The sequence below is a fragment of the Nipponia nippon genome, unplaced genomic scaffold (genome assembly GCF_047370975.1).
Source record: "Nipponia nippon isolate SJK-2023a ecotype South Korea unplaced genomic scaffold, ASM4737097v1 scaffold_4, whole genome shotgun sequence".
In the NCBI taxonomy this organism is placed as follows: Eukaryota; Metazoa; Chordata; class Aves; order Pelecaniformes; family Threskiornithidae; genus Nipponia; species Nipponia nippon.
This window is the reverse complement of record NW_028262358.1, coordinates 48,213,310-48,240,708: the sequence shown is the minus strand read 5'-3', so window position 1 is coordinate 48,240,708 and position 27,399 is coordinate 48,213,310. Positions and strand designations below refer to the sequence as shown.

Genomic DNA, 27,399 nt, shown 5'->3' with positions numbered 1-27,399 from the left:
AGTTCCACCCTATCAGTGTCAGCATCCTCAAGAGAACTTTTTCTGGTGATGATGCCACTGTATAGATGAGGTAGAACTACTTTTCCCTGGAAAAGTATCCATTCGGATCTTCATTTTTTACATGTAACATTCAAAATGTACCTTTGAAAACCTGCTTGCCTCTAGCTTTAAAATTCCACTTTGAAAGTGGGATTGTCACTGTACGTAGAAACAGTTTATTGCTGTGCTGTTACACTCTTAACTGTTCCTTCAGAAATGTATAAACACCGCGTGAGAAAACAGAAATACAATTAAGTGTTGCCTGGGTGCTATCAAGTCAACCAGACACGGTGATGATGATGATACCATGCTGCTGAGCAGGTGTGAAAGTGAGAGCAGTCTGATTAGGTTGGATAGGTGAGCCGCTGGCTGCTACGTTTCTGCTCCCTTCTTTGGTCTGGTGCTTGTCAGGCATGCCAAGCCAGCATAGCCTGAAGCAAAAAACCAGAAGTACCTGCTGGCTTATAAAGCTGTGAAGTCTCTGTGCAGGGTCGGGTATGTGGTGATGCTAGTGCAAAAGTGGGAATAAAGTGTCTAGTTTGGCAGAGTTGCTGTTTCATGGTTCCTTCAAGTGAATACAAGGTGCCAGCAAAAGGACAGTTTCATCCAACTGCTAGCTCTGACAGCTTCCTCCACGTTGGGGGGGGGGCAGGGGAAGATACCTTCTGAGTGAGTTAGTCTGATTCATGTCGCTGTACAGCTGCAGGATGCTGGTGCCTGGCATGAGGGAGGAGGTGGGAATAAGTGTCTCGGTATGAGGAAGGGCTTTCTGCGGCAGCTTAGAGTTTCTGTTGCTGTAAAGTGACTGTGCCTACACTTTTAATGTTAAAGTAAGGGCAGTCTTTTATGTGATCCAATTGATGCCTGAAAATGCTTAAATACAGGGGTTGTGGCTCTGCATGTTGTTGGCAAGTAGCAATGCCAATGAAAAATTGGACTTCCAGTGCCTGAACTTTCGTTCTCCCCCTTACAATTTTTCTGTTGTGTTTTGGTTTGAGGTAGATGTAATTATGTGTTACCCTTCCTCCAAATCAGACTGTTTTAAAGAAACAGTCTTTAACACAATAAATAATACGAAGAATTCAGTTTAAATAAATCTCTTTTAAAGACATATCTGAAAGAAGCTATAGTGGATCGTGTGTACTTCTGATTTTTCTTCCCTGTTTTCTCAAGTTGTTTATAAGCATTCAGTTCTCAGTTCTGCAACAGTGACAGGTTGTAGGTAAATAGTAGAAAGGTAAGCAATGTATTCTTGAGGGCCATTGCTATTTATTAGTTTTACTCTTGCCTTTAAATATGTCATGACTAACTCGAAGTAGGCTTTGTTTTGGTTTTGACTGGCTTTTTACCTGGTTTCAAATATGATTGTACTCTGCCTGTATCTCTGTTTCGTTGTTAGAGACTTTCAGGGTATTTTGGTGGACCAAATGTGTGTCAATTACTTTTCCTTTTTTTTCTTTTTTTCCCTGTCATGTCACCTCCTTCAAACATGGGGGGCATGTTTTCAAAGTATCTGTTGGCAGTGACGACCAGATCCTCAGTGTTGTGGTACTGGGAGAGTCACTGAATGGCTGCTGCATCAGCATCAATATGGTTTGGGGGGGGGGGGGGGGGGGGAGGGTGATTTAATCAGAATGTATGATTTAATCTCCTGTAGCTTAATTTGTTGCATTTTGAATTTAAGCAGTCTAGTTTAATGAATGATTAAATCGTTACAGAACTATTGGTAGTGCTCATTGTTGAAAATATTTTTGTTTTTCAGTTAACTGTTGTAGACTTTATTTTGTAAGAACAATCTACATTTTCTCTGGTTAATTGTGAAAGGTTAAATAATGCTGTCCACTGCAGCTTAACAAAAAATATCCTGCAGGTGGCAGACAGTTCCTGTGTGTTTCAAGTGCTGTTAAGATTTTCCCAATGATTTCCTGTAGGTTTGAAAATGAGAGTTAGAAGGTTAAGCCCATAATGCTTTTGGGGAACACCCTTGGCAGATTTTTGTTTATTTTTAATGGAAGCTGCTTCTGGAATCATAAATCTTGCTTGAAGACATTTCATGTTGCTTGTACAACAATGTCTTCTGTAGAAGGTTATGAAAACTTAAGTGTTTTCAGCATGAAGCATGGTTGATGGCTGCATACCAAGTCTGGTGGCTTTGGCAAAATACAAATTTGAAATCAACTTTTTGTTTTGAAGTAGGTAGGAAATATTCTGGTTCATCTGCCTCATGTAGATGGGTCTGTTCTGAAGTTTAATTTTTTGAACTGTGAGGTATAACTCACCAGGAAAAAATTAAAAATTATAGTAAGATTTGTTTCATTCCAGGAGTTATTCTATTAATTGGACTTGCTATCTGGGCAGATAGGTAACGGGAAGTAGGGAGAATGCATATAGGGTATACAGTAGAATATTTACATCAGTGATAATTCAAGGTTCACATGGGCATTCAAGCTGCGTTTGTGAAAGTAAATCCTTTTTTAGGGTATGTGTTAGTTACATTTATAGACATGAATTTTGGCCTTTAAATTAAGATTTTGTGTAGCATGTTATATACTGCAGTAGGTTTTGCATTGACTTTACTGCATTACATTTATATTACAAAAATGTCTGTAGTACCTCTTGTTTTTTCATCTTGAGGCTTTGTTTCATATTGTAGTGGGGCTGGTTCCTAAGACATCGTTTTCTTCAGGAAAATAAAGAGGGGATTTTGTTTAGTTATGCTCTTTGTGTTGTGGGTTATTGATAATTCTCTCTGACAGAAAGCTCTGCTGTTGGTCCTGCTTTTCTGAACATTACAGTGTGCATGAATTGTTGTGGCAGAATGAGTCATTCTGTAGTGGAAAGTCTTTGTTGATGCAGGTGTCAAAGGTTTGGAAGAGGAAATAAAGCTGATAAAGATGATTTTTATAGGAGCTGTTTGTTCATCTGTATTGTTCTTCCTCTCTTCTCTTGGAACTGTTTAGGGTATTCTATCATTAGTCTTGAAGCCATGCTTTTTGAAGGTATCTGAAAAACTGTAGTTTAGCAAGAATATTGCTTTTCTCCACTGCATGGAAACCAGTTTATAACAGTTAACAGGGTTTTTGGTGTTTTTTTTGTTTTTTTTTTAAGACTATTCGGAGTTCCTTTTTAATAGTTGGCTCTAGAGTCTGTGTACAAAAATATTGTCTATACTTCAGTTTCAAGTTGAGAATTCATTGCTGGGAATGTATGCTAGAAACCTGACCCTCATGTAATTTCAGTGCTTACTCCCTTAGTGATTTAATATACTTGGGTTTTAAAATCTTGTAGGAATTCTTTTTTTAATATTCATTAGAATTACAGGGATTTATTGCATACTTCTGGCTTTTGGAGAGGCAAAAGAAGCAATTCCATTTTACTCTGTAGCTGACCCATTGTCAGTCTGCAAAGGTGTTATGTGAATGTTTCAGAATATCCTGCAGTGATAATACTGTTGTTATGCTGACCTGTTACATCAATATTGTGACCTGAATTCGTTTGAAAGTAACTTGTATTTGCTTTAATTCTAATTGTTGCACTGTGGATTGGTTTTATTGTGATTTATATTCTATTAGCAAAACTCCTGAGCAACAAGTACGTGTACCTGAATAATAATTGCAGCTTAGTTAGGAGTTAGTCTTCTGTAGGTTTTTGCCTGTAGAATTTGAATGGGGCAGGAAGAAAGATGTGATGTTCTTAATGCTGGTTTTTGGTATTTTCTCGATGCAGTCATGCAGAATGCTGCTTGCAAGGCAAACAGTGTTATCAATGCAGCTAAAAGGGATCAAAGATAGGCTCTTGGAGGGGTTACAGATGAGGATTTCTGAAGGGAAATTTGTATATTCTCTACTGCTCAAGAGATTGAATAGTTTCCAAAATGGGTAGTGTGTAATATGCTTCAATATTGAAATATGTATTGCTTTGTGATTGATATTGGTGGGATAGTATTTTAAAAGCCTACGAGTATTCTTTGCTTGGCTTGTGGGAATAGTGATCCTGATCTTCTCATTCATTGCTGCCTCCTACGTACTGGGATAATACTCCCTAGTTACCTCCTCTGACACTTTAAAGGAGGGGTTTCCTTTCTCCTGCGTGAGCATGGCTATGGATTACTGCTCCTGGATATTACTGCTTTTGTTTGCAGAAGCCTCTCTGATTCTTCAGGAAGTCCAGGTTTCCCTGCTACAAATCCCACAGTGTCACATTGCAGACTTTTTCCATACCTCACTTACAGCACATTGTTTTTATCTCTTTCTACTTGTTTTTCATATTTCTTCTTGACTATGTTCTCCTTGTGTAAAAAGAATGGGGTGGTTGGAAGAAAAAAGGGCTGTTTTTCTGTGGGGATTTTCAAATAACCGAGGTATTAAATACCTCGGTCTTCCATAACTGTTAACACTCTTCGTGTGTGAATGTAACCAGCCTCCATAATCGGAGACCGAAGCTTGAGACACTCTTCTCTGCCTCTCTTACTTATTTGCACTTCTGTATAACATAACTTCAAATGAGTGATTATCTCGATTATTACTGATTACTGCTTTAAAGCAGAAATACCTACTTGACAGTAGGTAACTGGGAGCTAGAGTTAAAGATCAAAAAAACCATTTTGAGAAACAGGAATCACTTTGCTGAAGCTTTATGGAAAACTTCGACTGATTTGAAAACTTGTAGGTCACGTTTTCAGTTTTAAATGTGACTTAAGTGATCTGCGAGACTCTGTTATGTACTAAAGTCTGTTTGCTTCCTGCTTTTGTAGTGCTATTTTTCAGTTGATGATGGTCTGAGGTCATTGAGGAGGATGTCAGAGGAGGGCGATAGCACTGAGAACGCAGATGTTTTCTAAGAATGTTTCATCAAAGCTTTTCACAAGATTTTGTAGAGTTTTGAAGTCTTTTGCTATTGTGAAAGTTGTTGTTTCAAGTGTGCCGTTCTGATGCTTTACTGCGTTTTTATTTTCTTTTTCTGAAGACACACTTTTGGAATATTTAACCTGTTGGTTTTCAAGCAGTTACTGCCTGTCATTGACTTAATCCAAAAAGTCATAACTAAGTAGTTGAAGCATGTTTATAATTTCTTTTTTATGCCTAATGAAGAGGTGACACAACTTACTTTCGTTTGTAAAACCAACGAACAATGGTTAACTGGCAATTTTTTATTATGTAAGTCGGAACCTTCTTTTGAGTAGGATATACTTTTGGAAACTACTGTAAGTTCTTCTGACGGTGATAAAAAAAGCATAATTAGGCTTTGTATTTAAAGAAAATGTTCTTTGTGATTTGAAAGGCTTAAAAAGAGCTGACTTTTGCTAGGTGCTTTAAATAATATATTTTGCAGTCTAGATGATCAGAAGTAAAATTTTGTAAAAATTGACCATACTTGTATAGCCGAAGACTGTTCTGTATCCTCACATTCCTTCCTAAGGAGCGATGGACTGGCACCGCAGATACATAAAATATCTAAAATGTGATTAGATGAGAAAGCTAAAATTGCTTATGAAGCATATAAATTCCCGAGAGGAACTTAAAAGAGCTTTCATACACTTATGTAATTAGTCGCTTTTGAAATCCAGAAAACATTTTTAGTAATTTATAAATGGCAGTTCTTATCTCTAGAGAAAGATGGTTTTGAGAGACTTGTAAATGTTTGGGGGAGATTTCTCCACTTGGAAGTGTATGTTAGGCAGTAACAGATATTTGCATATCTTTTTGATTTGGGGCAAGTGATTTTTATTCTTTAGCCTCTTCTCTTGACACAAGTCTGTGTTATCAACAGAAGTGAACCTACCTGGCAGACTTGACAAAGAAATTCAGAAGTGAGCAAGTTTGAGAATGAAGTGTACCTCTCAAAAATAAATGCTTTAATGCAGAGTTAGAGTGGAGAGTGGAAATTTACGTGATACCTATCTTGTTGTCTTGAGGTGGGTGGTGGCATCAGTCTCTGTGTATGTTTTGTAATTGATCTGCTAAGCATACGGCCAGAAAGTTAAATATGTCTTGAACTGGAGATACACGCGCACACACACTTATGATGTATAAAAATGATGAAGATGGGGGATGGGCGGGTGTTGTTTTTTGTTTTTATTTTTTTCCCTTTTTGTTGTCTCCTACTTTCCTAATTTTTTGCAACGTGAAACCAATGACTTCCGTATCACCAAACGCTTTTAAAAATCTGTAATACTCTGGCAATGCCCAAAGGAACAGTTTGGAACTTGTTGCAAAAGAAATACTAAACTAACTAGAGCTTTACACTGGGAAGCAGTAGAGTGTTGTGATGCAGTTGTGCAGTCTTTTTTTTTTTATGGAAAACTTTGAAAAATTGAGGTGAGGGGCCATGGACTGTGGGGAAGCAGCATGAGAAGCCGCCACAGAAGACGATGGGGGGAAGTGGACAGCCAGTGGCTGATGCGTTCAGTTGTTTTCACATTCAGATTGTCAAAGCAATGAAACAAAACTCAAGTGACAGTTCTTCAGAGGAACACATTACTTTCTTTTCTAAAAGGAAAACTCACTTTATACTAACGTCATATCTTGAGTATTCACAACGCATTTTTGTCACCTCTCTGCTTTGTTAGTGTCTGGAAGTAGAAACAAGTTTTAGCAATAAAACTTAATAATAATAATAATAATAATAATAATCCCCTAGTAGTTCAGGGAGCTTCTTGAACTGTTTTCTAGATCTTCTCTGTATGGATCTGTGTTGTGCTCCTTTTCTCTTGAATCTCTGCCAGTACTGCTGTGGTGTTGTAGAAAATTAATAAAATCTATAGGATTAAAAGCATGGCCAGTGGTTTTCTCAGTAAAATAATCTCCTCTTCTTAAAAAGGAAAAAAAAAAAAATCAACTGGAACCTTATCTGTCTGTAGGATCTCACACAATAATTAACTCCTGAAAAAAGAGATTTACAGTGTGCTCATTATCTCTCTTAATTCTTGCCTTGTGTAAAGGCAAATAAACCTTGTATAAAGGGAAATAAATGTTATAAATGGGATATGATTATGCTTCATGACATTCCTGCAGAAAGCTCATGTGTCGTCGTCTTTTGCAACCACCAAACAAGTGGGTCAAAACCTTAAGTTGGTTATAAAAATAGTCACGGCTGTTTTGTGAAGCATCATGGTTAAGGAGTATTTACAGAAGAGGCAACCATTTAAATTGGTCCAAAAGAGTGTGTGGGATGTGGCTCACAATGTTACCTGTGAGAAGGCTCTCTGCACTAGAGATCATAACGTGCTGAGATTCATTTTTCTTGCAGGAACTGCAGAATTTTCCAACTCTATTGGAAATACAGCATAGCTACACTAAGGAAGCTTGTTAAAGCTAAAAGAGGCAACTAGTAGCAAAGTACTTACCACCTGCTGAGAATTAAAGATGCCATGCTGGAGGTACAGACCAAAAACATGCCAGCTATCAAGGGAAGTGTGAAAGGAAGCTGGCATGGCTGAGCATTAGGCAAAGATAGTTATTAGAAAGCTGAAGTAGTATCCAAATGAGGAAAATTGTAAGGATATAAAATCTGGCAAGTACAATATAAAAGCATAAGATAGAACAAAAGAATTTGAGGAATAAATTTTGAGAAGTCTTTAATAACTGTCTTTTAGCACATTAGTGGTAGCAGACCTACCACAAGCCCTAGGGCCATGAGATGATCACTTTATAAAAGAAACTTTCAGAAGATGAGGCGATAGCAGACAACCTTTGCTTTGCATCTGTGTTCATTGTTGAAAATCTTGGAAAGGTTGCCCTGCCAAGAACCTTTTAGGGGTAACTATAGTTTGAGCAGACTGATGTTGCAGCTGTGGTGTAGCCACCTGGTTAACAAATGCAGTCCCTTTCTTCCCTCCCTTTTGCCTTGTGTTGGCACCAGAGCTTTTCTTCCCTCCGAGTGTTTAGGGAGCTGTACCAAAGACCAACCTTTCTGAAAATATAAAATAAAACAAACAAAGCAAATTATTTAGCTTCCTGCACAGGCTGTTGCTGGGACAAACAGATGTTAACATAAGAGAGAGGAGTGCATGAAGCGGGGGAGAAGAGGAAAGAAAAGATGATGCTTAGGACTGCTGTGACAGAAAGCTGTTCTCTTTGAGACATGTTGCTGTTCCTTGAGCATATTTAGCCTGCACTCTTACAGACGTAGGATACAGGGGCCTGCTCTGGGTAACAAAATATATTGAGATCAGTCTCAAAATGCGTTTCTGGTTTTATAAAAAAAATAGTTCTTAGTAATTCTCCTTAGGTAAACCTGACAATGGCTGTAAATTTGAATACTTAAAGATTCAAGTTTTAAATATTTCCAGTAATATAGAGTACTTAATTTCTTTTTACAGGATATCCTTGTTTTTTCAAGTTTATGGTGTCCTAGTTAGTAAATTCTACTGTCTTAAAAATTTTGAAAACCAGTGCGATATTTGAATGTCTTATATTTTCATCATATGTTTGTAACTAATAAATAAAAACTCTGAACCTTCTAACTGTTAGCCAGCACTCAGATTGTATTTTTGTTTCTTTACAGGATCTGGAGTTTCATGGAGTAATGAGATTCTACTTTCAAGACAAAGCAGCTGGAAATTTTGCAACAAAATGTATCCGTGTCTCTAGTACTGCCACAACTCAAGATGTGATAGAAACTCTTGCAGAGAAGTTTCGACCAGACATGCGAATGTTATCGTCCCCTAAATACTCACTTTATGAGGTGCATGTCAGCGGAGGTTAGTATTTATTCACGAAGTCTTTCTTGCATCCACACCACCTTCCTATCCACCCTCAGCCAAAATATTTTTAGGTTTGCCCCCAGCTTCTGCAGCACGTAAAACTTGGGTTTTTTGTTCCTAAGTACCTTGCTGCTACTTGTTACATGGTGGAGAGGTATTTCAAAATGTAAGTACGCACATCAGGCCTGCAGTTTATGTAAGTTTTGATTATGATCTATTAACTTCTGTACTTGACATCCTGTTAATTTGTTGACATTTGTGAGAGAGTTGCTATTTTTAGGACTGGTAGGTAAAAACAGATTTTATAATGGGAGAATAAGAGTGTTAAATTGGAGCACTTAAGAGTACATCCTCAGTTCTTTGATGTTGTGGGCCTTTGATAGGAAGCCTTACAATGTTCCTTTACTGCTAAATTGGGGTAAGTTCAACATAGTCTTGTTGGAAGCCACTGTGTTTCTTAAATAGATGCTTTCATGTTACCTGTGAAGAACTTAGATATCTAAATAGCCTTTTGATGCTGCTAGCGTTTGTGTCTCCCTACCCCAGCAGAAAGCTTCAGGTTGGAAGGTGGTAGTGTGTGTGGTGGAGACAGGACTAGGAGAAACTAGCTTTTTGTCGTGCTTTTTCTTTTTTGTACTTCAGAAGTTTACACAAGTGGTTTAACTACCTTAAATTCTGCTTTTGAAAGACTGAAAATAATTTAACTTGAGAAAGAGAATGGAAATTTATTGGGATATGTGTCACTTTTCATGGTCTATAAATGATGACTTGATGTGAATTATATGGGATTAGGGAAAAGTGCATGTATCATCACTAATTTAAGCAATGAATAGTATGTGGGGTTTTTTCTGCTTTAGGTTTCTTTGAAAATCTGTTAGCACTGTACCTGTAGTCAAAACGAAATGGTTTCCTTTGCAGAGCAAGCTCCTGATGTTTGAGGCACCTCATTCAATCGGAGTGTTTCTCGTGAAATAAAATGTAACTGCAAAGACATCATTGTCTTGCAGTGCATATGTATTGTCTCCTGCTTCTAGAAGGGAGATCAAGTGGCATAACTGGTTTAATTTTTTTAACCGCTCTCAGATTTTTTTCATATGCTTAAAATAAATATAGTACACTAAATACACTAAATGAAATTTTGTCTAGTATATATGCATAATGGATTTTTTTTTTAAATTTCATAATGTAGTTTATTTTTTGTGCAGTCTTTCCAGAATAGTAGTTCTTGGGCCACAATCAGACTGGTTAAATTTAAAATAAGGAAAATGAGTATTTGGAAGTCTCATGAAGTTACAAAGTTTGAAACATTATAACTGTAGATGTAACTTCTCCTGAGTGATAATCTTGTGTTCTCAGACTTCAGTTCTGACAAAGGAGGTATGCAAGATGACTTTATGTGGACCTTTAGGTTATGTAGATAGAGGGAATACACTTAGGCTGGTTGCTGGAAAGGGGACATATATTCCTACGTCCCCAGGCTTTCTGTCCCTATACTTAACAGGGAAACATCAACTGATGTGTACTGTTCAGCAAATCTTTTGATTTTTTTAAGATGATAACTTGTTTCTAAGTATCTTTGCTCTTGAGGTGCCAAGTAACTGTTACTGCTTTTCATTTTTTTGAAGAAGAAAGAAGATTAGATGTAGATGAGAAGCCTCTTGTTGTACAATTAAACTGGAATAAAGATGATCGAGAGGGAAGATTTGTTCTCAAGAATGAAAATGATACACTTCCTCCAAAGGTGAGCCTTTAAGGACTATGCTTGTGCTAACAGCAGTTTTGAAATGTGTGGGACTTGTTTATATAGCAGAACATAATTTCTACTTTTCTAATTCCTGAAAACAACTGCTGCTGATCACCTTTGATATCTGGAGCAAGTCTTTTTAAATACTTAAAATGCATCTTTGCAACACAACATTCTTGTGATCTTTCAGATGGCTTGTGTTGCTTTGATCCATGAAGCTGTCTAGTACTGGAGCATGTAATACCCAGAGAACTTAGAGCTTGCTGTGTTCTAATATGATGAATTAAAAATCTCCTCAAATAATATATGATGCCAAACACCTAGGAAGTAACCTACCTCTTGCAGAGTCTTTAAAAGGGGATGCCAGAGGCAGTTAAATAAAAATTGTTACCTCCTGAGGTAGCATTCTGTTTCTTAACAAAACTGATGGGAGACTGTTTCCTTTTGGGGAGGGTTTTTTTGTTTTTTGTTTTTTTTCCTTCCAAATGCAAAATGAGGGACGTGCAAACATCAGCCATACAAAAGCTTTTTTTTTTTTTTTTTTAATATTGGTCATTTAAACTTTAAATTAGATCAGACTTTGGCTCCTGAAGTCATATAATTATTATATCTAACGTGGATGTTTATAGCTATGGAAAACATGCTGTTCAGTGTGGGTTATTCTCAGAAAAGTTTTTCATCTTGCATTGAGCACTAAATTTCTTTTGCTCTTGGAATTAGAGCTTGTTAATTTTAAAGATGCTTTGGGTATAGGTACATGAAGTATTCTTACACTACGCTTTTGACTACAGGATACATCCATGTTAGAGGTGGGGAGAGAAAATTAATGATGTCGTACGCTACATCTAGCAGACTTCCTATTCCTATTGATTGTATTAAGTAATCTTCAATCTTCCTTCTCTGTGTTCTTCACTTCCTGATAGAAGCAAAAAACCCTGCATCTTCTTTCCCTCATCTTCTATTATTTTCTCTATAGAAGGCAAATGAGCCTAGGATTACAGGTATCTTGTGTATGCAAGGAGCAGGAATTGGAGAAGAGAACACTGGAAGGACAGCTCAGGAAAATACACCATAGGAGAAATGTCCTCTATAATGCTTTTCCTTCTGCAGTTTATTCTTATCTGATGCTCCAACAAAGTTGTCTTGAAAACAGATTAAATGCAGCGTTGTTTTGTGAAGTATTTTTACGGGGAGGCAGAAATTTGTTTTGCAGCCTTCAGTTAATCTTTGAGGCCAAGTAGCTAGTAGGCATTATTCAAGTAAAATTCTGCTGTTTCTTCACTTTCTTGAGTACAAGGTGCTTAATCAGTTCATACCTGCTTTGGAATATGAAACTGTTTTTGCCTTCTATGTTATTCTGGAGAGTATTAGTCCTATCTCTGTGTAATGGATACTATGTCTGAATCAGATTTATCTGGAAAGTTAAAACCAATACTAACTTTTCATTGGACTAAAAATGACGGAGGTTGTTTTAAACTCATTTATTTCAGAAGGCTCAGAGTAATGGCCCTGAAAAACAAGAAAAAGAAGGAGTAATTCAGAATTTCAAAAGAACTCTCTCAAAAAAAGAAAAAAAAGAAAAAAAGAGGCGTGAAAAAGAGGCATTGCGACAAGGATCAGATAAAGATGATAGACTTCTTCATGGGGATGATATGTAAGTGTGTTAAACTTTGGTCATTTTTTTGATCATATAACCTACATCTTACTTTAAAGGATTCCCCCTCTCTACCAAATAAGCTGTTGTTTCTTTCAAAAGTAAGTAGTTGACACGGGTGCAATATCATCATAAACCAAAATATGTGATGGCAATTTCTGTGGTTTGTATGTATGTTTTGCCTCAAGGTTTGTTTTTAAACCATGAAATAAGCTTTTTTCCCACCTCTTTGACCTTGTACAGAAATTGACACATGCTCGGTGGCATGGACTTTCCCCACTATGTTTATTTTTGAGCATTTACTCTAGAGTGGCTTTATTCCTCTCCCTGTGTTTGATTGTTTTGTCTTTTGCCAGAAAAATTAGTATTTGTAGGTGTTCACATTTGACTTACCACCTGACTATCAGTTTGTTTTTCTCCGAGATGTATTTTGGTAGCCAGTCTTGTAGGTTCTTCAACTCCTGCTCCTAAATCTGCTGTGCCTTATTCATTGAGACAGAGCAGGACGTACATTGGTCCTTGTGCAGAAAACCGGAGCACAGGAGTCGGGCATGAATAACTGTATGTAGAACTAGAAAGCTGAGAAAGGTCTTCATTAAATTAAACATTGTCTCTATACCAGATTCTGTAGCTTTCATATATAATGCACCAGAAAAAAAATCACAAATGGTGGATTTTTAACATACCCAGAAAGAAAATGAATGATGGAAACTTATTAATTGATAACACAATCTCAGAGATTAAAGAAATTAGTTGACTGGTTGACATATAATACATATGATATATTGATATATAGGTTGATATATAATGTTCTTTAGATGTCAGCATGATCTTTCCAGTATTCTGTGCTGTTACTTAGCTTGGTCTTAATTTTTTTAAATTAAAATAGAATTGTATTTAAGTGCATTATCAAAAAAAAAAGCATGAGCTGCAAGCACATGCTAACTCTGCTTCCACCTGATTTGCAATATTGTAAATCAGAATGAAATTATATTGTAAATCAGAATGAAATTAGGCGTATAATGTAAAGTTTTTTTAATGCCTTTTTCTTTTCCCCCTAAGAGGTAGAGGGCCTTTTTTTTTTTTTTTTTTTTTTTTTTCTTCCTTTGAAAACTAACCACCATCAATACTTAAACTGGTTGTCTATTTCAGGTGAGCATGGGTACATGAACAGTGTTAATCCTAGCAAAAGTGAAGTTCCTGTAGAAACCATCTTACAGTAACTTAATTGATCTCCTGTGTGTATGGATTTTACTTGCCTCTTATCCTTCGTGAAGTGATGAGTGTGTATATATATTTTAAGCTATTAATGACAATTTTTTCTTTGTATTTAAACTAACTTGGCAGTGAGAATTCTCGCCTTGCAGCTGAGGTTTACAAAGATATGCCCGAGACCAGCTTCACTCGCACAATATCCAATCCTGAGGTGGTTATGAAACGGCGGCGACAGCAAAAACTAGAGAAGAGAATGCAGGAATTTCGCAGTTCTGATGGCAGACCAGACTCAGGTACTTAAATTTCTTCTGGTTAAGTTGTAAACAGTAAGCTGTTTACTGAGAGAGTATTTTTAATGGTAGCAACTCCTGTAAATTTGCTTTAATTTCTGCTTTCTCCAACATTTTTTGTACTTTATGGCTAACTTATCTATGGTGTAACCGAATGAAGGATTTGTAGAAGATAGAGTCCACAGGAGTGTGTGATGAGTACGAGTCAAAGCTTTCAGTGACAGGCAAATTGATGAGAGAGAATATGCTCATTGATCTTGCTAACACTGCTAAACTGGGAAAGAAGGAAGGACAAAATAAGGCTTATTAGACTGACAAGCTGAGGAAGTCTTCTGAAATAAATGCCATTCATTTTACGAAGAACAAACTGAATGACCTGAGTGTAAAAATGCAGTCCGTAGCACAAATACAGGATGGCAAGGAGTAATTGTTCAGGTCTGCACAAAGGGTTCTGGTAGATCTTGTGAATATCAGTGATCAAGTATTTCACATTCTTAGGGGTGGGGATACAACAGTGGTTCTGTGAACATCAGCATTAAATGAACAAATGAAGCAACGTTAGTACTGATAAAACCTCAAATGATGTATTCTGTCCGTGGAAGAGTAGTGAAGAAGGAGTTAGGGGTGTAGAAAACACCACCTGAGGGAAATCTGAAATGGGCTTTTTAAAGAGCGGGGAGATTCTTGAAGGTCAGCACAAACTTGCTGTCAAGATGGGAAAGGTCAGTGCTTCATCCAGTCATTGTCACTGGTTCATTTTAACTTCAGGTAATATTAAGAATGGTGAAGCACTGGGGGAAAAACTTGCCTAGAGAAATTAGGAAAGCATCACTGGAGGTTTTTACCAATGGCAGAGACAAATTTATTTCAGGGATGTTATGTAACTTTTCATATATTAGTGGATTGACTAAATTATTTCTGAGGGGGTTTGTCCTTATATTCTGTTAGAAATATAATAAATGGCTGCATGTCTGTCTTTGTATTCTCCGGTAGCATTGTTAATTACATTTTGTTTCCAAGGTGGGACACTGAGAATTTATGCAGACAGTTTGAAACCAAATATACCGTACAAGACAATCCTTCTGTCCACTACGGATACTGCAGACTTTGCAGTTATTGAAGCACTGGAAAAATACGGTCTAGAGAAGGAAAACCCCAAGGATTACTGTATTGCTCGTGTAAGTAAAGTTACTAAGTCATAATCTTCCCATGCTTCATGTTTGATTTTGTTCCTTGCAGTAGCTTTAAAACTAAATGGAAAGACTCTGGTAGTTCTGCGAGTAACTTTTTTTTTTTTTTTTTTTTTTTTAAATCTAACAGCCTCAGGAATTCTGAAGTGATTTGTCAGATTTTTTTGTTTTTAAAATGTATATCTTGCAATCTTACTAAGTTATTACTTGCTACATAGATAAACATTAATAATGAAAGTAATATATTTCTGTATTTGGTACTGTGGTTTTATACCACTAAGTGTGCTTATGGTTCGCAGATGCATAAACTAATAGTTAATCCTGTGGATACCTGAATTTGTGCTGTTTGTGCACAAAACTATTCCCCTGAACTAAGAGTGTCTGCTTAGAGGCAAAAGTACTGAGTCCAGACTCCATTATAAAAGGTATATGTTATACGCTGTTGCCTTATGCGTTTCAGTGGTAGCTTACCCTCATTACATGTCAGAAAAGATTAAAAATTCAGTGAAACCTACACTTCTTTTCAGAATTTGATTATTCTAGGAGTTCTAAATGAATTGTATAGAATTGCTCTTTTATCAAAAAGTCCCATGGGCCGTACTGATTAAAGGTTATGAACTTCAGTCCGTATCATCTTCTGAAGGAGAATAGTGAGACTTGAAAACATTTGATCCTTGTTTTGAGTCCAATCTTTGATTACATTTCTGGCTGCTATTTGTCTAATAAACTTGGATTTATTGCTTCTTAAAATGATGAAAAAAAGGGAAAAATATCTGTGTCTTATCATATTGTGCTCTCCTCCCCTGCCTGTTCTCCAGTGCTTAAAGTGCTACTGGAAAACAGTAAGGAAGCTTCTGTTAATTGCTATTGCCCATGCTATCTAGCTGTTCTAAAGGATGTGGATGTATCTTGGTTTTAAAGTTGCTTTCCGATTTGTTTTTTATGATATCTTTTGAGTAACCTTAGTGTCTACTTTTGCTGTGCTTACAGCCTCTAGTTGTATAATTAGCTGGGAATTGACATGTAGCTCCAATGTTGTTCTAGTTAGTAATAAGGAAACTATATGGTCGTACTGCTTTTGTAGATTCCTAACCGTGAACTAATCTTAGTTTTTATTGTTTCAGCAGTTTTGTCTTAGTTCTAGAAGTATTTTTAATGAAGTTCTGGACATTGTATCCTTGTCCTCATTAATCTTTAATTGGGGTCCCAACTCTGAAAGTTAATTTTACTTAACTTCGGTAAAATTTTATGTAGGTTTTTATTATAGAGGGGAATAATTTTGTAAGTAATAGGGTTTTTTTTTAATGACACAGCATATTAAAAATTGACTCTCTGTTTTGGCTGCGAAGTATTTTCTATGTGTGGTTTTAATTATGACAATTATCTTCGTATTGTGGGTTCTATAAATGAAATTCATGATTCTCAGTCATTGATCTTATTAAGTAGGCTGCTGGTTTGAGAGAATTGTAGGCTACAGCAGAGACATGGTGACTGAATTTGGAAGACAGTTTTGCATCAGTCTGCTTAGCTCAGAGTTGGAGGGTATTATGATGTGTTATGAAATATTTATATCTTAGGGAATTTATTGAATGGATTGCACACTTACCAGGAAAACTATTGCAAGTCACTGTTGTGGTGGTGGTGGTGTTCTCTCTCACCTCCCCTTGTTCTCTCTTGTGTGGGGATGTTTAATGTAGAAAATAATCTGAGGAATGTTGCTTTGATCTTGGGAGAGATTAACAAAGTCTTCGCTGTGAAACAAATTGATTTAAATTAGTTTTCTGGAAAGCACTCCTGGAAAATATTTTGTCTTTTCTGAGCAACACATCTTGAAATAGTAAGTTTCTATACTGACATAAGTTGTATGCTTATGTTTACATTTGAAATATGCAAGTGGTCTTCATTGGCTAATAGCAGATCTTTTTTTATATATTTAAGTGTAGAATACCTTATTCTTTTGCTCACCATAATTCATTGTAGTTGGCTGAAATCTACTTGGCCTTTCTCAGTGCCTCTGCTGATACAGTGCTTGGGTTTTCAATAGGATAATCCTTCCTTTTTTAATAAAGTTGAGTATTTTTAACCTAACTTTAACATCTCCTTTTGGCCAAATATTTTAAGAAGTTGCTTTTCCTTGTTGAAAACAGGAAAATATCCTAGCTTTAGCTTGATGTGTCTTTCATGACTGTTTTCTTTTTTGGAAACTCAGAAGTACGGTGCTACACAGCTGCCATGGCCATTGGTACTCCTTTACACTGAAGTCTCACAGCTGTTCTTTACCCGTGGTGGGCTTTTGCCCCTGTTCTTCTGACACTTTACAGTGTTCTGTGGAAGACAAATCTATCTTGCACATGTTCCTATTCTTTACTTTTTGTTGGGTTTAAAACAGTGTACCGTGGAACGTATAACTTCAGTTTCTTATTGGTTGGGATTTTTAAATGTTCTCTTCAGATGGCGGGTGAAGTGTCTTCAAAGAAGACATTTACTTAACTATTAAGATGGATTTTAAGTTATATGACAAGACCTTTATAAGGCTGCATAAGTACCTGTAATAAAGTTCACTCACTTGTGAAGTTTCAGTTGAAAGATTAGTATTGTAAGAATTTTTCTTAACACTTACAATTGACAACTTTTATTGTAAATGGGAGTTTCCTGTTAGTTGCTTGCTTTCGTACCCTGGTTCGTGGTGTATAGGGCTGTACCTTTATGCCCACTTCTGAAGTGCTTTTCTCTGTAATCAAGTAAATACATGTTTGTTCCAATATACATTTTGTTTGTTTCAGTTTGCTTGGCTTGAGTTTCCCTGAATAATACGGGATTCACTGCACATATCTCAAGATGTCAAATTAATTAGACAGTCTTCCAAGCTACCTCTGCATATTCACTTAGGGCGTAAGACTTGAGGCATGCAGCAAACCAGTTAACTCTTAAAAGTAGAATCTTGATTAGACTTTTGTTTTAGCATGCTCTTATTTTTTACTTGAGGATAAGGCATAAATAACTTTTTCTAATGTCAAGCAAAAACATGCAGTTCATGGTGATTAGTTTTTGGTGAGTGGGTTTGTTTTGGTTTTTTTTTTTTGTTGGTTTGTTTGGGTGTTTTTTAAGAAATAGACAATAACAGACACGAGGCATTAAATATTTTTTAGCAAGTTCCATTGTTTTTGAATGCAATCATGAGGAAGCAGAGTATATTCTTCCTAATTATCTGTTGTGAATTTGTTTCAGTTCGTAGGTGGTCAGCTGACAGCCTGCTTCCAAGACTTGTGATCTTACGCTGGTTTTACCCATCTCCATTTCCTACCCTGTTGCAGAAATCAGGGAAATGTCTGTGCCTGATTTCAGCAGTCTGTATGGATTCAGATTCATGAAAGGATATTTAACTACATCTTCTGTTTTTCAAAATGAAAGCAAATCTCTACCCACGAGCCAAAACCTAATCATAATATAAACTTGTTCCCATGTTTTTCTGTAATTCTAAAATGTAGGAATTTCAGCTTTGTGGGTGACACTGAGGCAGCATTTGCCTAAAACACAGAGATGTTTTATAAAATGGCTTCATCATGATTAGAAGCCTCCTGGCCTGCATAAGCTCAGATGTGGTGTTTTGTGACTTTCGCAGGCTAGGTCACACACTTTTTTTAAGTGAGGTATGTCTGAGTCACCGGCTCACGCTTCATGAGAGTTGGGAGGAATGGTAACTGGCTGGGAGGAGGCAGGGATTAGTGCTTTTGTGACCCCTCTTCTCCAGCTTGTCTGGTTTACCATTGCTGCTGTTAAGCCCAACACCAAGTACAGATAGTCATCCAAGTTCCAAAGCAGAATATCAGGGCTTTGGAATTTAAAAATTGTTGCTTGTTGATTAAGGCTTGAAACACTGTTTTACTTTAATTAGCTAATCAAAATTATCCCGTAGGTATAATTGATTTTAAAATCTGAGATGTGAAATAGAAAAAGAGTGGTTTGGCAAGATAGGATTTGAGAGTAGATGTGTTTCAGTTTCCCTTTGGTTTATACATTTTAATGTTTTCCTGGTTTTATAATATCTTGTCTATTTGAAAATCTAATTAAAGATAATTTAATTAGTCTATGTTTAGCCAGGTTTTGCATAGAAGATGTTTTAGGGAAAGGCCAATGACTCAATTACATACTTTTGATCTTAAATGTACTTGTTTCCTGCTTGGAAGAAGATGAAAGGACGTTTGAGGTGGATCTGTGAGAACTTAGTTAACGCTGAAATGGGCGTGGGGAGGAGGCGACAAATGAGAGCAGAAAGCCTCTTGAGGGCTGCCCCATAGTAGGGTGCAGCAGCCAATAGCTGCATTACTTCAGAAGGCGTTACCTGGGTCATAGTTCAGAGATGGGAATAATTTTGAGTAGTTTGTTTAAAATAGAGCTGTCTATGAATTTAAATAACATTGTTAGGATGAGGGAGTAAAATGTATTTTATTTTATTTTATTTTTTTATTCCGTTTTGAAAGATGTATCTTTAACTTAGAAGGTACTCACACACTGTAATAATGCCTGTCATTGTTTCTTATGCTTGATCGCTGCGGGAAGTAGTAATGCAAATGTGCATGAAATCACAGGCTGTGTCTCCTTTAGAGTCAAAACTCATAAATCAAGGTTTCCCCCTTCCTCTATCTTGTAAGAATATAGCTGTAAAAGGTATGAACAGTCTGTGGTTCTGTTCCCAAAGTATACTTAGTTTTGGTTCTTCCTTAAAGCTAGACATCATGAAGCAATTGTCTGAAATGCTCCTGTCATGCCCTTAGTTTCTGTGTAGACCAGGTAAAGATTGGGTAAGACAAGGATGCAGGAGGTATCACAACATTCTCTTTGCCAGCTTGTCTTGCCATTTCCGAAGATGGAATATATCTAGTATTCTGGGAAGTGTGATTTAACTGTAACAAGAGGCAAGAGAGAGAGTTAGAAAAAGTCTTGGAAAGCAAAATGCATTTCAAGTTACTGAATTCCTTTGCTTTATCCCTTGTTATAAACAAACAAAAAAAAAATCAGAAGATATACCCCTGAATCCTCTGTTCTAATTGTCCACTAACAGCTCTGAAAACTGATAATGGTTCTTTTCTAGGTCATGCTGCCTCCTGGTGCTCAGCACTCTGATGATAAAGGTGCTAAAGAAACTATTCTTGATGATGATGAGTGTCCACTGCAGATATTCAGGGAGTGGCCTAGTGATAAAGGTATGTCTAAAAAACTTTGAGATTTTTGTGCTTTGGGTGTTGTAAGCCATGGTGTGGTCCACCTGTAAAGTAAGAAATCGGAACATATATTTTGAAGTGTTTTGTTTTCAGGCACTTTTAACACTATTTAGAGTTATTTACTGTTTCATTCAGCACTGTTTATAGTAATACATCTTTAAACAGTAGAAGGGTTTTACATTTTATCCTAAAGTTTCTAAATTAACCACTGTAGAAAAGTATGCAATTAATCTTTCAAATAGTTTTAACTTAAAAATAACTACATAAAGAAATCTCAGGAACTTAGTAAGCTGAAAGTAATCCTGTGGAACACTTAGAAATTAATAGATGTCGTATGTGTGCTTGTTCAGTGATAGTGAGACTCAAAGGACGTGTAATATTGTGTTTTAGGAATACTAGTCTTTCAGCTGAAAAGGCGGCCTCCTGATTATGTCCCAAAGAAATCCAAGAAAATAACTGATGGAAAGCCATTAAAGGGGAAGGAAAGAGTTGACGGGTCTGGCTATGGCTCTTGCCTTCCTCCTGAGAAACTACCATACCTAGTAGAATTAAGCCCAGGTAAGAATTCTGGTTATCTAATAGTCTGAGTTACATTATTACATAGTCATTTAGATTTTCCAAAAATAAGGCTTTCATTGGAAGCACAAGAAAGTCTGTTGGCAGTGTTAGTGAATACCACATCAGTTGTTCTTCTGATGTCAGATTCTGAATTGGAGCTATCTAGAGGTAGAGCTGCATATTTCTTTAATACCAAAATTTTAGTAGCAAATGTTTGGAGTAAAAAAAAAAGGGGAGAAATTAGTGAAATTATTTGTCTTTATTAGCATGGTTTCGTGTATGAAGTTTTAAGTGTTACAAAAACGTCATTCAATCTTCAACTTCCTTTGGATTTTGGGCTTTAAAACTTACCAATAAATAAAATAGTTTAACATATTGTCTTGTGATTCATGGGGGGGAACCAGAAGGGCACTACTTAAATCTGGTTTGTTTTACATTCAGAAGTATACTGTAGCATACCCAGTAAGATACATTTGACAGTGCCATCCATGAAATACACATTTTTAGAAGGACAAGAACACGAATTTTTAAATCAAACTTATTTGCTAAACAGTTTCCAGCTTATATGGAATCAAATCACTAGCAAGGCTGGATTTTATTTTGGCATTATTACAACCCTCTGGGCTGCATTGTAGTTTACAATTAATTTTATGATCTAGGAACAGCCAGGGGAGCTTGATTGTTTATAGCGCAACAACTGATAGAACACATACAACTTCTACTCTTAATTTCTGTTGTTTTCATGTTTAAAGATTTGGATATGGACTTTTGTTTTTGGTGATTTAGTTATTTGCAGCTCTTTTTCCTATTAAGTGTAACGTGGGTACACTCAGGTATCAAAACAAGTGATTTACAACTTGAAGTCTGGTTGTTTACCCTTCGGGAGGCAAGGTTGGAAATTGGTAGTGAAAACTTTGACCAGAACTGCAAACAGAAGGTTAAATTCCAATAGTGTGGTTTTTTGGTGTTTTTTTGTTTTTGTTTTTAAAAAAAAGGCCAGATGAAATTAACAGTACACAGAATATATTAGGTGTATTTTAAATAGTGTTCTATATGCTGAGGTTTGATTTGCATATTAATATTTTGAGTTCTTTTAATAGTACTTTCGATTTCTTTTCTTGTGCTCTAAACTCTTACTCTTCATGGAGCCTAGTTGCTTTAGTATTAAAATGTTGTGCTTGGGCAGAGGAGCAAGACGTCCATTAATGGAGAGAGGAAAAACAATCTGAAATGCCAGAGGTGGCAACGCTGTGTACTAAGTCTTTGCACGTTGCCTGTGGGACTGACCTATTGTTCATGTTTTTCTTCTAACAGCTTGTCATCGCTTTTCTAAACAATAAGGATTGTTCCATTCAGTAGCTTTGTAGTACTGGTGTCTTTATATTCTATGCAGTTTCTAAAGTTGAAAGAGTTTAATGCACTTCATCCTTATAAATTGAGTAAGTGTTGTCTGGCTACAGTTTCACCCTTTCCTGTCTTTTCTTTTCCTGCCCTCTTCCGCATGTTCTGCATGGTATCTGTCCTGCTGGTGCTGCCTTCACCTGGGTCCTCTGCATGTGTTTCTAACCCCAGGGAGAAGGAATCACTTTGCCTACTACAACTATCACGCTTATGAAGGTAACGCTATATTTAATACTGTTCTCTCATTAGTCACTAAAAACATCGCTGGCTGTAAATCTTAGCCTTTCATTTGTCAAAAAGAAACATATCTTGCTTATCTTACTTTTTTCCAAGGGACTGCTTCTGTGAAGTAGTCTCCTGTCTTGTTAGCTGCCATTTAATTACTCTATCTGTGAACAAACGTCAAGTAGATCATGAATGTGCTAACATCCAAAGAGTTCAACCTTCCAGCTAAGGTTAACAACTAAATTTCATAGGGTGGTTTACAAGCAGTGTTGTGGTAGAAAGAAAAACGTTCTTTGATCCATCTGCTTCCAGGATTCATAGTTAAAAAGTAAATTGGGTAAATGGCATGGAACTTAATTGTGCTTTTCAATGTTTGACCGCATTGATGCAGTGGATGAAATATGTGATGATTTTTTTGTGTGAAATAGTGTTTGGACCACTGGTAAAGTGACCTCACTTTCTGCTCTGTGGTGTTCCATAGCATCCTTTGGTATTTCTACTGCCTGGTTGGTGGTGTTGTCTATCATTAACAGTGTCTGTCAAAGAGATTTAGCCCCATTAGACAGTAGATCCTTGTTTAGTTTTATCTGTGGCATTTGAAATTGATAACATAACCTACAAATCATTATGGATCTTTGATTCTCCTTGAAGTAATGTGCAGATTTGTCCTGGTTTGGCCAAATAGACATGAATACAAAGCCACTTTCTTCTTCATTGTGAAATGTCTACCAAAATACCTTTTCCTTTTCTTAGTTTTTTAGCATCTGTTTCCTCATTTTATTTTCTAGACTGCTATAAAAAAAGTACTGTATGTCTGTCGGTGTTGCTCACCCTTTCATGGCTGTGGAGTTACAATACTGGGGTTTAAAGAACTCTGCTCAAACTTATGCCTCCAGTGCTCAACCTTTGATGAATTCAGACTTCCATTTCATTAGCATCATCATTCCAGAGAGCAGAAAAGTTGCAGAGAGTGTGCTGAACTAATAAGCATAGACGAGCTCTGCAGGAACACCTGACTTTTGAGTAGAAGGCTTGAAATTTGGTTGCATCTCACTGGGAAAAAACCGTACAATTTCTTAAATCTTTTATCTCAGAGCGTGAAAAAGAGGTCTTAGTACTCTAGAGTCCAGTCTGTCTCTTTGGAACAATGCATTTCAGGATATTTGTGTTTATTATAGAAATAATTCCTGTCCTCTGTGAAAACATTGGCTGTTTATATTCTTGCAGAAGAACCTGACAGACTTCAGTTTCATGCCCTGTGCAATTACACAAATTCAGTAAGTTTGCTACTAGAAGTGTGTCCCATTTTTCCACTTCTCCACAGCTGCTGACGTTGCTGGTTGTATGACCGTTTTATAGACTGAAGATCAGATTCTGCACAGTATGGTAGAGTGTGCACTTCAGTAGTTTGTGGCTGTAAATGTGGCAGCCAGCAATTGTTTCTGTCTTCCAAGTTGTGTAAATGAACCAATAAACTGAGATTAATCTGATAGTAATAGAAATAGACTGGACAGACTGAAGTGAGATATGGCAGCACTTTGAATAACTGATATTGTCTATGTTATCTGTGAATATGGCTGCTGCTGAGTTCAGGGATGTTATTAGCTTCGGTTGTTCAGTCATGATATTTGAAGGCTGAGAAAAAAGACAAAAAGCCTTTTTTTTAGGATGTGAGCCTCTGAGATTTATCCTGCAAGCCTGAAATGAAAATTAAAAAGCATTTTTAAAAAAAAAAAAAAAAAAAGGCAAAACCTTACGGCTTTTCTCCCTGCCTCATCACAAAAAAGCAACCCCCAGCTGTAGACTTGACAGCAACGGGAGATGCTGAGAACATGCGGGTATAACAACTTGGAAAGAAGAATTAAGTACAGGAGGTTCGAGAAGCTTGAAAGCCTTGGCCAGAGTGGTTTCCTTGGCCAACCTTCTTTCTGAGAAAAGAACTGCGGTATGTGGTAACACTTTCACATGTTAGTTTGAAGAAGCATTGTTGTTTGTCACATTCCTCGCTGAATCTTCCTTTACCAAAAATGTTTACTATTGGCTCTTTCTGCTGGAAGTGCACATCTTGTCTGAAATTTAGTAGCAGAATTATCTCCTGAATTTGACATGATATTTCAAATATGCCCAACCAATCTCTTAAACTTCTTACTATCTAAATGCTTAGCTCTCAGGAACTTGTGCAGGAAATCTGCTGCTTTTCAAATGTGGATTTAAATGATTTTTAAGTCAATAGGTGTAGTCCCTTGTGTGGATGTTTTTGTTCAACTTTGGGCTTACTTTTCTATGATCTGATCTTCATCATTTGGTTTAGTCTGGTTTTAAGTAGATACTATTTCCCAGCATTGTTTCAAGCACTGGATTAGTGAAATCAATTGAAATTATCATCTCCAAAGTGGTGTAGAGTTCACCTTTTAGTGGTGAAGTAATGCATTTAAAATATATATCCATGAAGGGAGGCCTGTCTTGTCTTTTTCTGTTGATCAAAAACGTACATTTGTATTATGAATCACTGAGTTGATGTGCTTACAGTGACTGTTCACTTCTGTTCACTACATGTTTGGGTTTTTTTTAAATAACACTGCTATTTGAAGTGTGAATGTTGACTCGTAACTGCATAAACCCAGTCATGAAATGTATTTCTATTGCATCCTTAGCATGGAAGATACAAAACCACAGTTCTCACAGGTTTTACATAAACCATTTCACTGGTGATTATAGGTGAATAGTAATATACTGTGCATCCTTTTACACTGTGTGTTTTGTGACGATTTTTACTGTATGTTTACATGCTTAGTGTTTTTGAAAAACTCTTTTTTCTAAATCAGTTTCCTGCCTGGTCTTTGGTGATAAGGTCTGCTTTCTGATTGAGGGTTACCTCTTGAAATACAAGTTTGCGATCTGCGACAGGCAGTATACACAGATGTATATGTATCTTTGCATGTGTACTTCTGTCATGGGGGAAAATAACTTGTGAAACGTATTTCAAATGCAAACCGTACCAAGTTTATTTGAACCCTCATATGATCTCACTGGGAAAAGCTTTGTCAGGTAGGTAATTAAGTTTAATGTATGTAGTGGTGGCTAACTTGGTCTCGTGAATCATAGTTCTTGCTTCTTCAGCTTGTGGCTTGGAGGCATGTTCCAATTCAATTTTCTAAGCTTAAAAAACCCCCAAAAACTCGATGTTTTCTGCACCTATTTAGCTCAGCTAATGTTATTCAGTCATGGGTGCTATAAAAGAATACAGGCCATCTTTCTTCCATGCCATGTGTTTACTTATGCATACATATAAAATGAATGAGTTTGTATAGAAGTCGTACATTTTCCTTATGCCTCTTGCTGCTTCTTCTGTATTGTTTATTAATGCCCACCTTTCTGAGAACTTTGACCTTTCAAATTTCTGAATTAAAAGAAAATTATTGTTGTGTCAGATAAAAAACCCAGATATATTATTCCCTGTGCCTCCCCCCCCCCCCCCCCCCCCCCCGTTCTGGACCTTAAGTCGTATGACTTAATCATATGTATCACCTTTCTGAACCATCAGAAGTCTTTCAAGTTTGGTCCTTAGAGGCTCAGAACAGCCTTCTTGGACTGTCACAGTTTGGGGAGCAGGGACTTCACCGTAGGTATGGCAGAATCTGTATCCCGCTGCAGTGAGTTACGAGGAATGCAGTCCAAACAACGTTTAGGCGAGTTTCCAGCTGTTGAAAAACAGGAAATACAAGACTTTACCCTGTAGTATAATGCAGCCTTCCTTCCCTCCTGCATCCCTCCCCTAGAACAAAAAGGCCTTTCATCCTTTTTTAGAAGTTGTAGTAATTCTCTTCAAGATTAAGATACCTTTTGCTATAGAAATTGGCTTTTACTGATTGATGATTACATGTGTGCTCCAAATAACTTTCGGTGACTCCTTGAATTTTTCTCAGTTTCCTGGGAAGAAAAAAAAGTGCTTGTATCTAGTGCTGTGGTTTTAAAGTAAGTTGTTTTTTTTTTTTTTTTTTTTTTTTTCCTTGTTACATTGGGCACTTCAGAAGAACAAAACAGTCTTAATTTGCCTTAGCAGAAACATTGTGATACTAAAATATATTTCTTATGTGAAAGCACATTTTACATGACATACATCTATCTTGAGGATATATGGTGGTGTGAGGTAAATTTTTATTAGCAGGAACTTTGGTATTAATTGATTATTCACAAGTGCTGAACTCAGGATGAGATCCAGAAGTTATCTTAAATAAACACCTGAAAAACATAATATTTTATCATGTATTTTACAGAATATTTCAGAAACATGAAGGAATATTTTAAAGTAGGGTTTTTTTCTCTTTTTAAGATGTCAAAAATGAAAACATACAGGGTGGGGGGAAGTATATTTAGTATAGGGGTGAAATCACTAGACTGTAGAGCCTATTCTCTGATCTGTATATAAAGGGCTTAGAAGAAAGTGCCACAAGAAATTAAGAAAAAAAGCCCTAAATAACTAGCCCTGACTTTTATGCCACTGACTTCTGAAAATCCAGTATTTTTGCATGTTGAATAAGGGTCCTTGCCTCCAGACTGAATCTTGTTTTAACAAACTGGGATGTGGGTAGGAGGAGATGTTTGACTTTTGGATTCATAAATAAATAATTGAAGGAGCTGCTCTAGGTTTTGATGTGTAAGTTGTGGGGAGACATAATAACAATTCAGAGAATTGGGGTAAGCAGCCAAATTTAGTCAATAGTGTATTACAAATCTGCATTTGGTGACATTGAAGATGCAGCCGCATAATTTGATCAGCATTGTTAAGTATTAAAAACTGCACACAGTTTAAATTGCTGAAGATACTATATTAGCTTTTTTACTGTACAGTGATATTAGATGTATGTCTCTCTAGATTCAAATATTGGAATTTAATAAAAGGCTTATCCCTGTGCCTGAAAAATGTTTAGAGGACTGAGTGCTCAAATGTTTAATACTCTTGTGATGGATGACACTACTATTACAATAGTGATTCTAAATATGTTCAATAACTGGATATTTCTATAGTGTCAGCACTTAACTTTGGTATTTATAGTACTAGTCTATGGATTGTCTCTGCCTGATGTCTTTGTGTCCCAATAACATCACAACACCCCCAGGAGAAGCTTACTACTAGGAGCACCCATTATATTTTTC

The 27,399-nt window shown here is 36.6% G+C and overlaps 1 protein-coding gene across 29 annotated transcripts in view; it reads left to right on the top strand.

Moving 5' to 3' along the window:
• AFDN (afadin, adherens junction formation factor) overlaps window positions 1-27,399 on the top strand; it is a 132,704-nt gene that overhangs the window by 27,860 nt on the left and 77,445 nt on the right. For 14 of the 29 annotated variants that reach the window (XR_015708194.1, XM_087774587.1, XM_087774572.1 and 11 more), the window contains exons 2-9: window positions 8,545-8,740; window positions 10,369-10,484; window positions 11,978-12,141; window positions 13,489-13,649; window positions 14,667-14,824; window positions 19,929-20,040; window positions 20,449-20,616; window positions 22,189-22,233. Coding sequence is in view for 28 of the 29 variants with exons in the window: in XM_087774587.1 (XP_087630713.1) it covers window positions 8,545-8,740; window positions 10,369-10,484; window positions 11,978-12,141; window positions 13,489-13,649; window positions 14,667-14,824; window positions 19,929-20,040; window positions 20,449-20,616; window positions 22,189-22,233 (1,120 nt within the window). In the remaining variant the exon portion in view is untranslated. The remainder of the gene's footprint in view (window positions 1-8,544; window positions 8,741-10,368; window positions 10,485-11,977; window positions 12,142-13,488; window positions 13,650-14,666; window positions 14,825-19,928; window positions 20,041-20,448; window positions 20,617-22,188; window positions 22,234-27,399) is intronic. The other 15 variants (XM_087774588.1, XM_087774579.1, XM_087774586.1 and 12 more) reach the window with 3 other exon arrangements.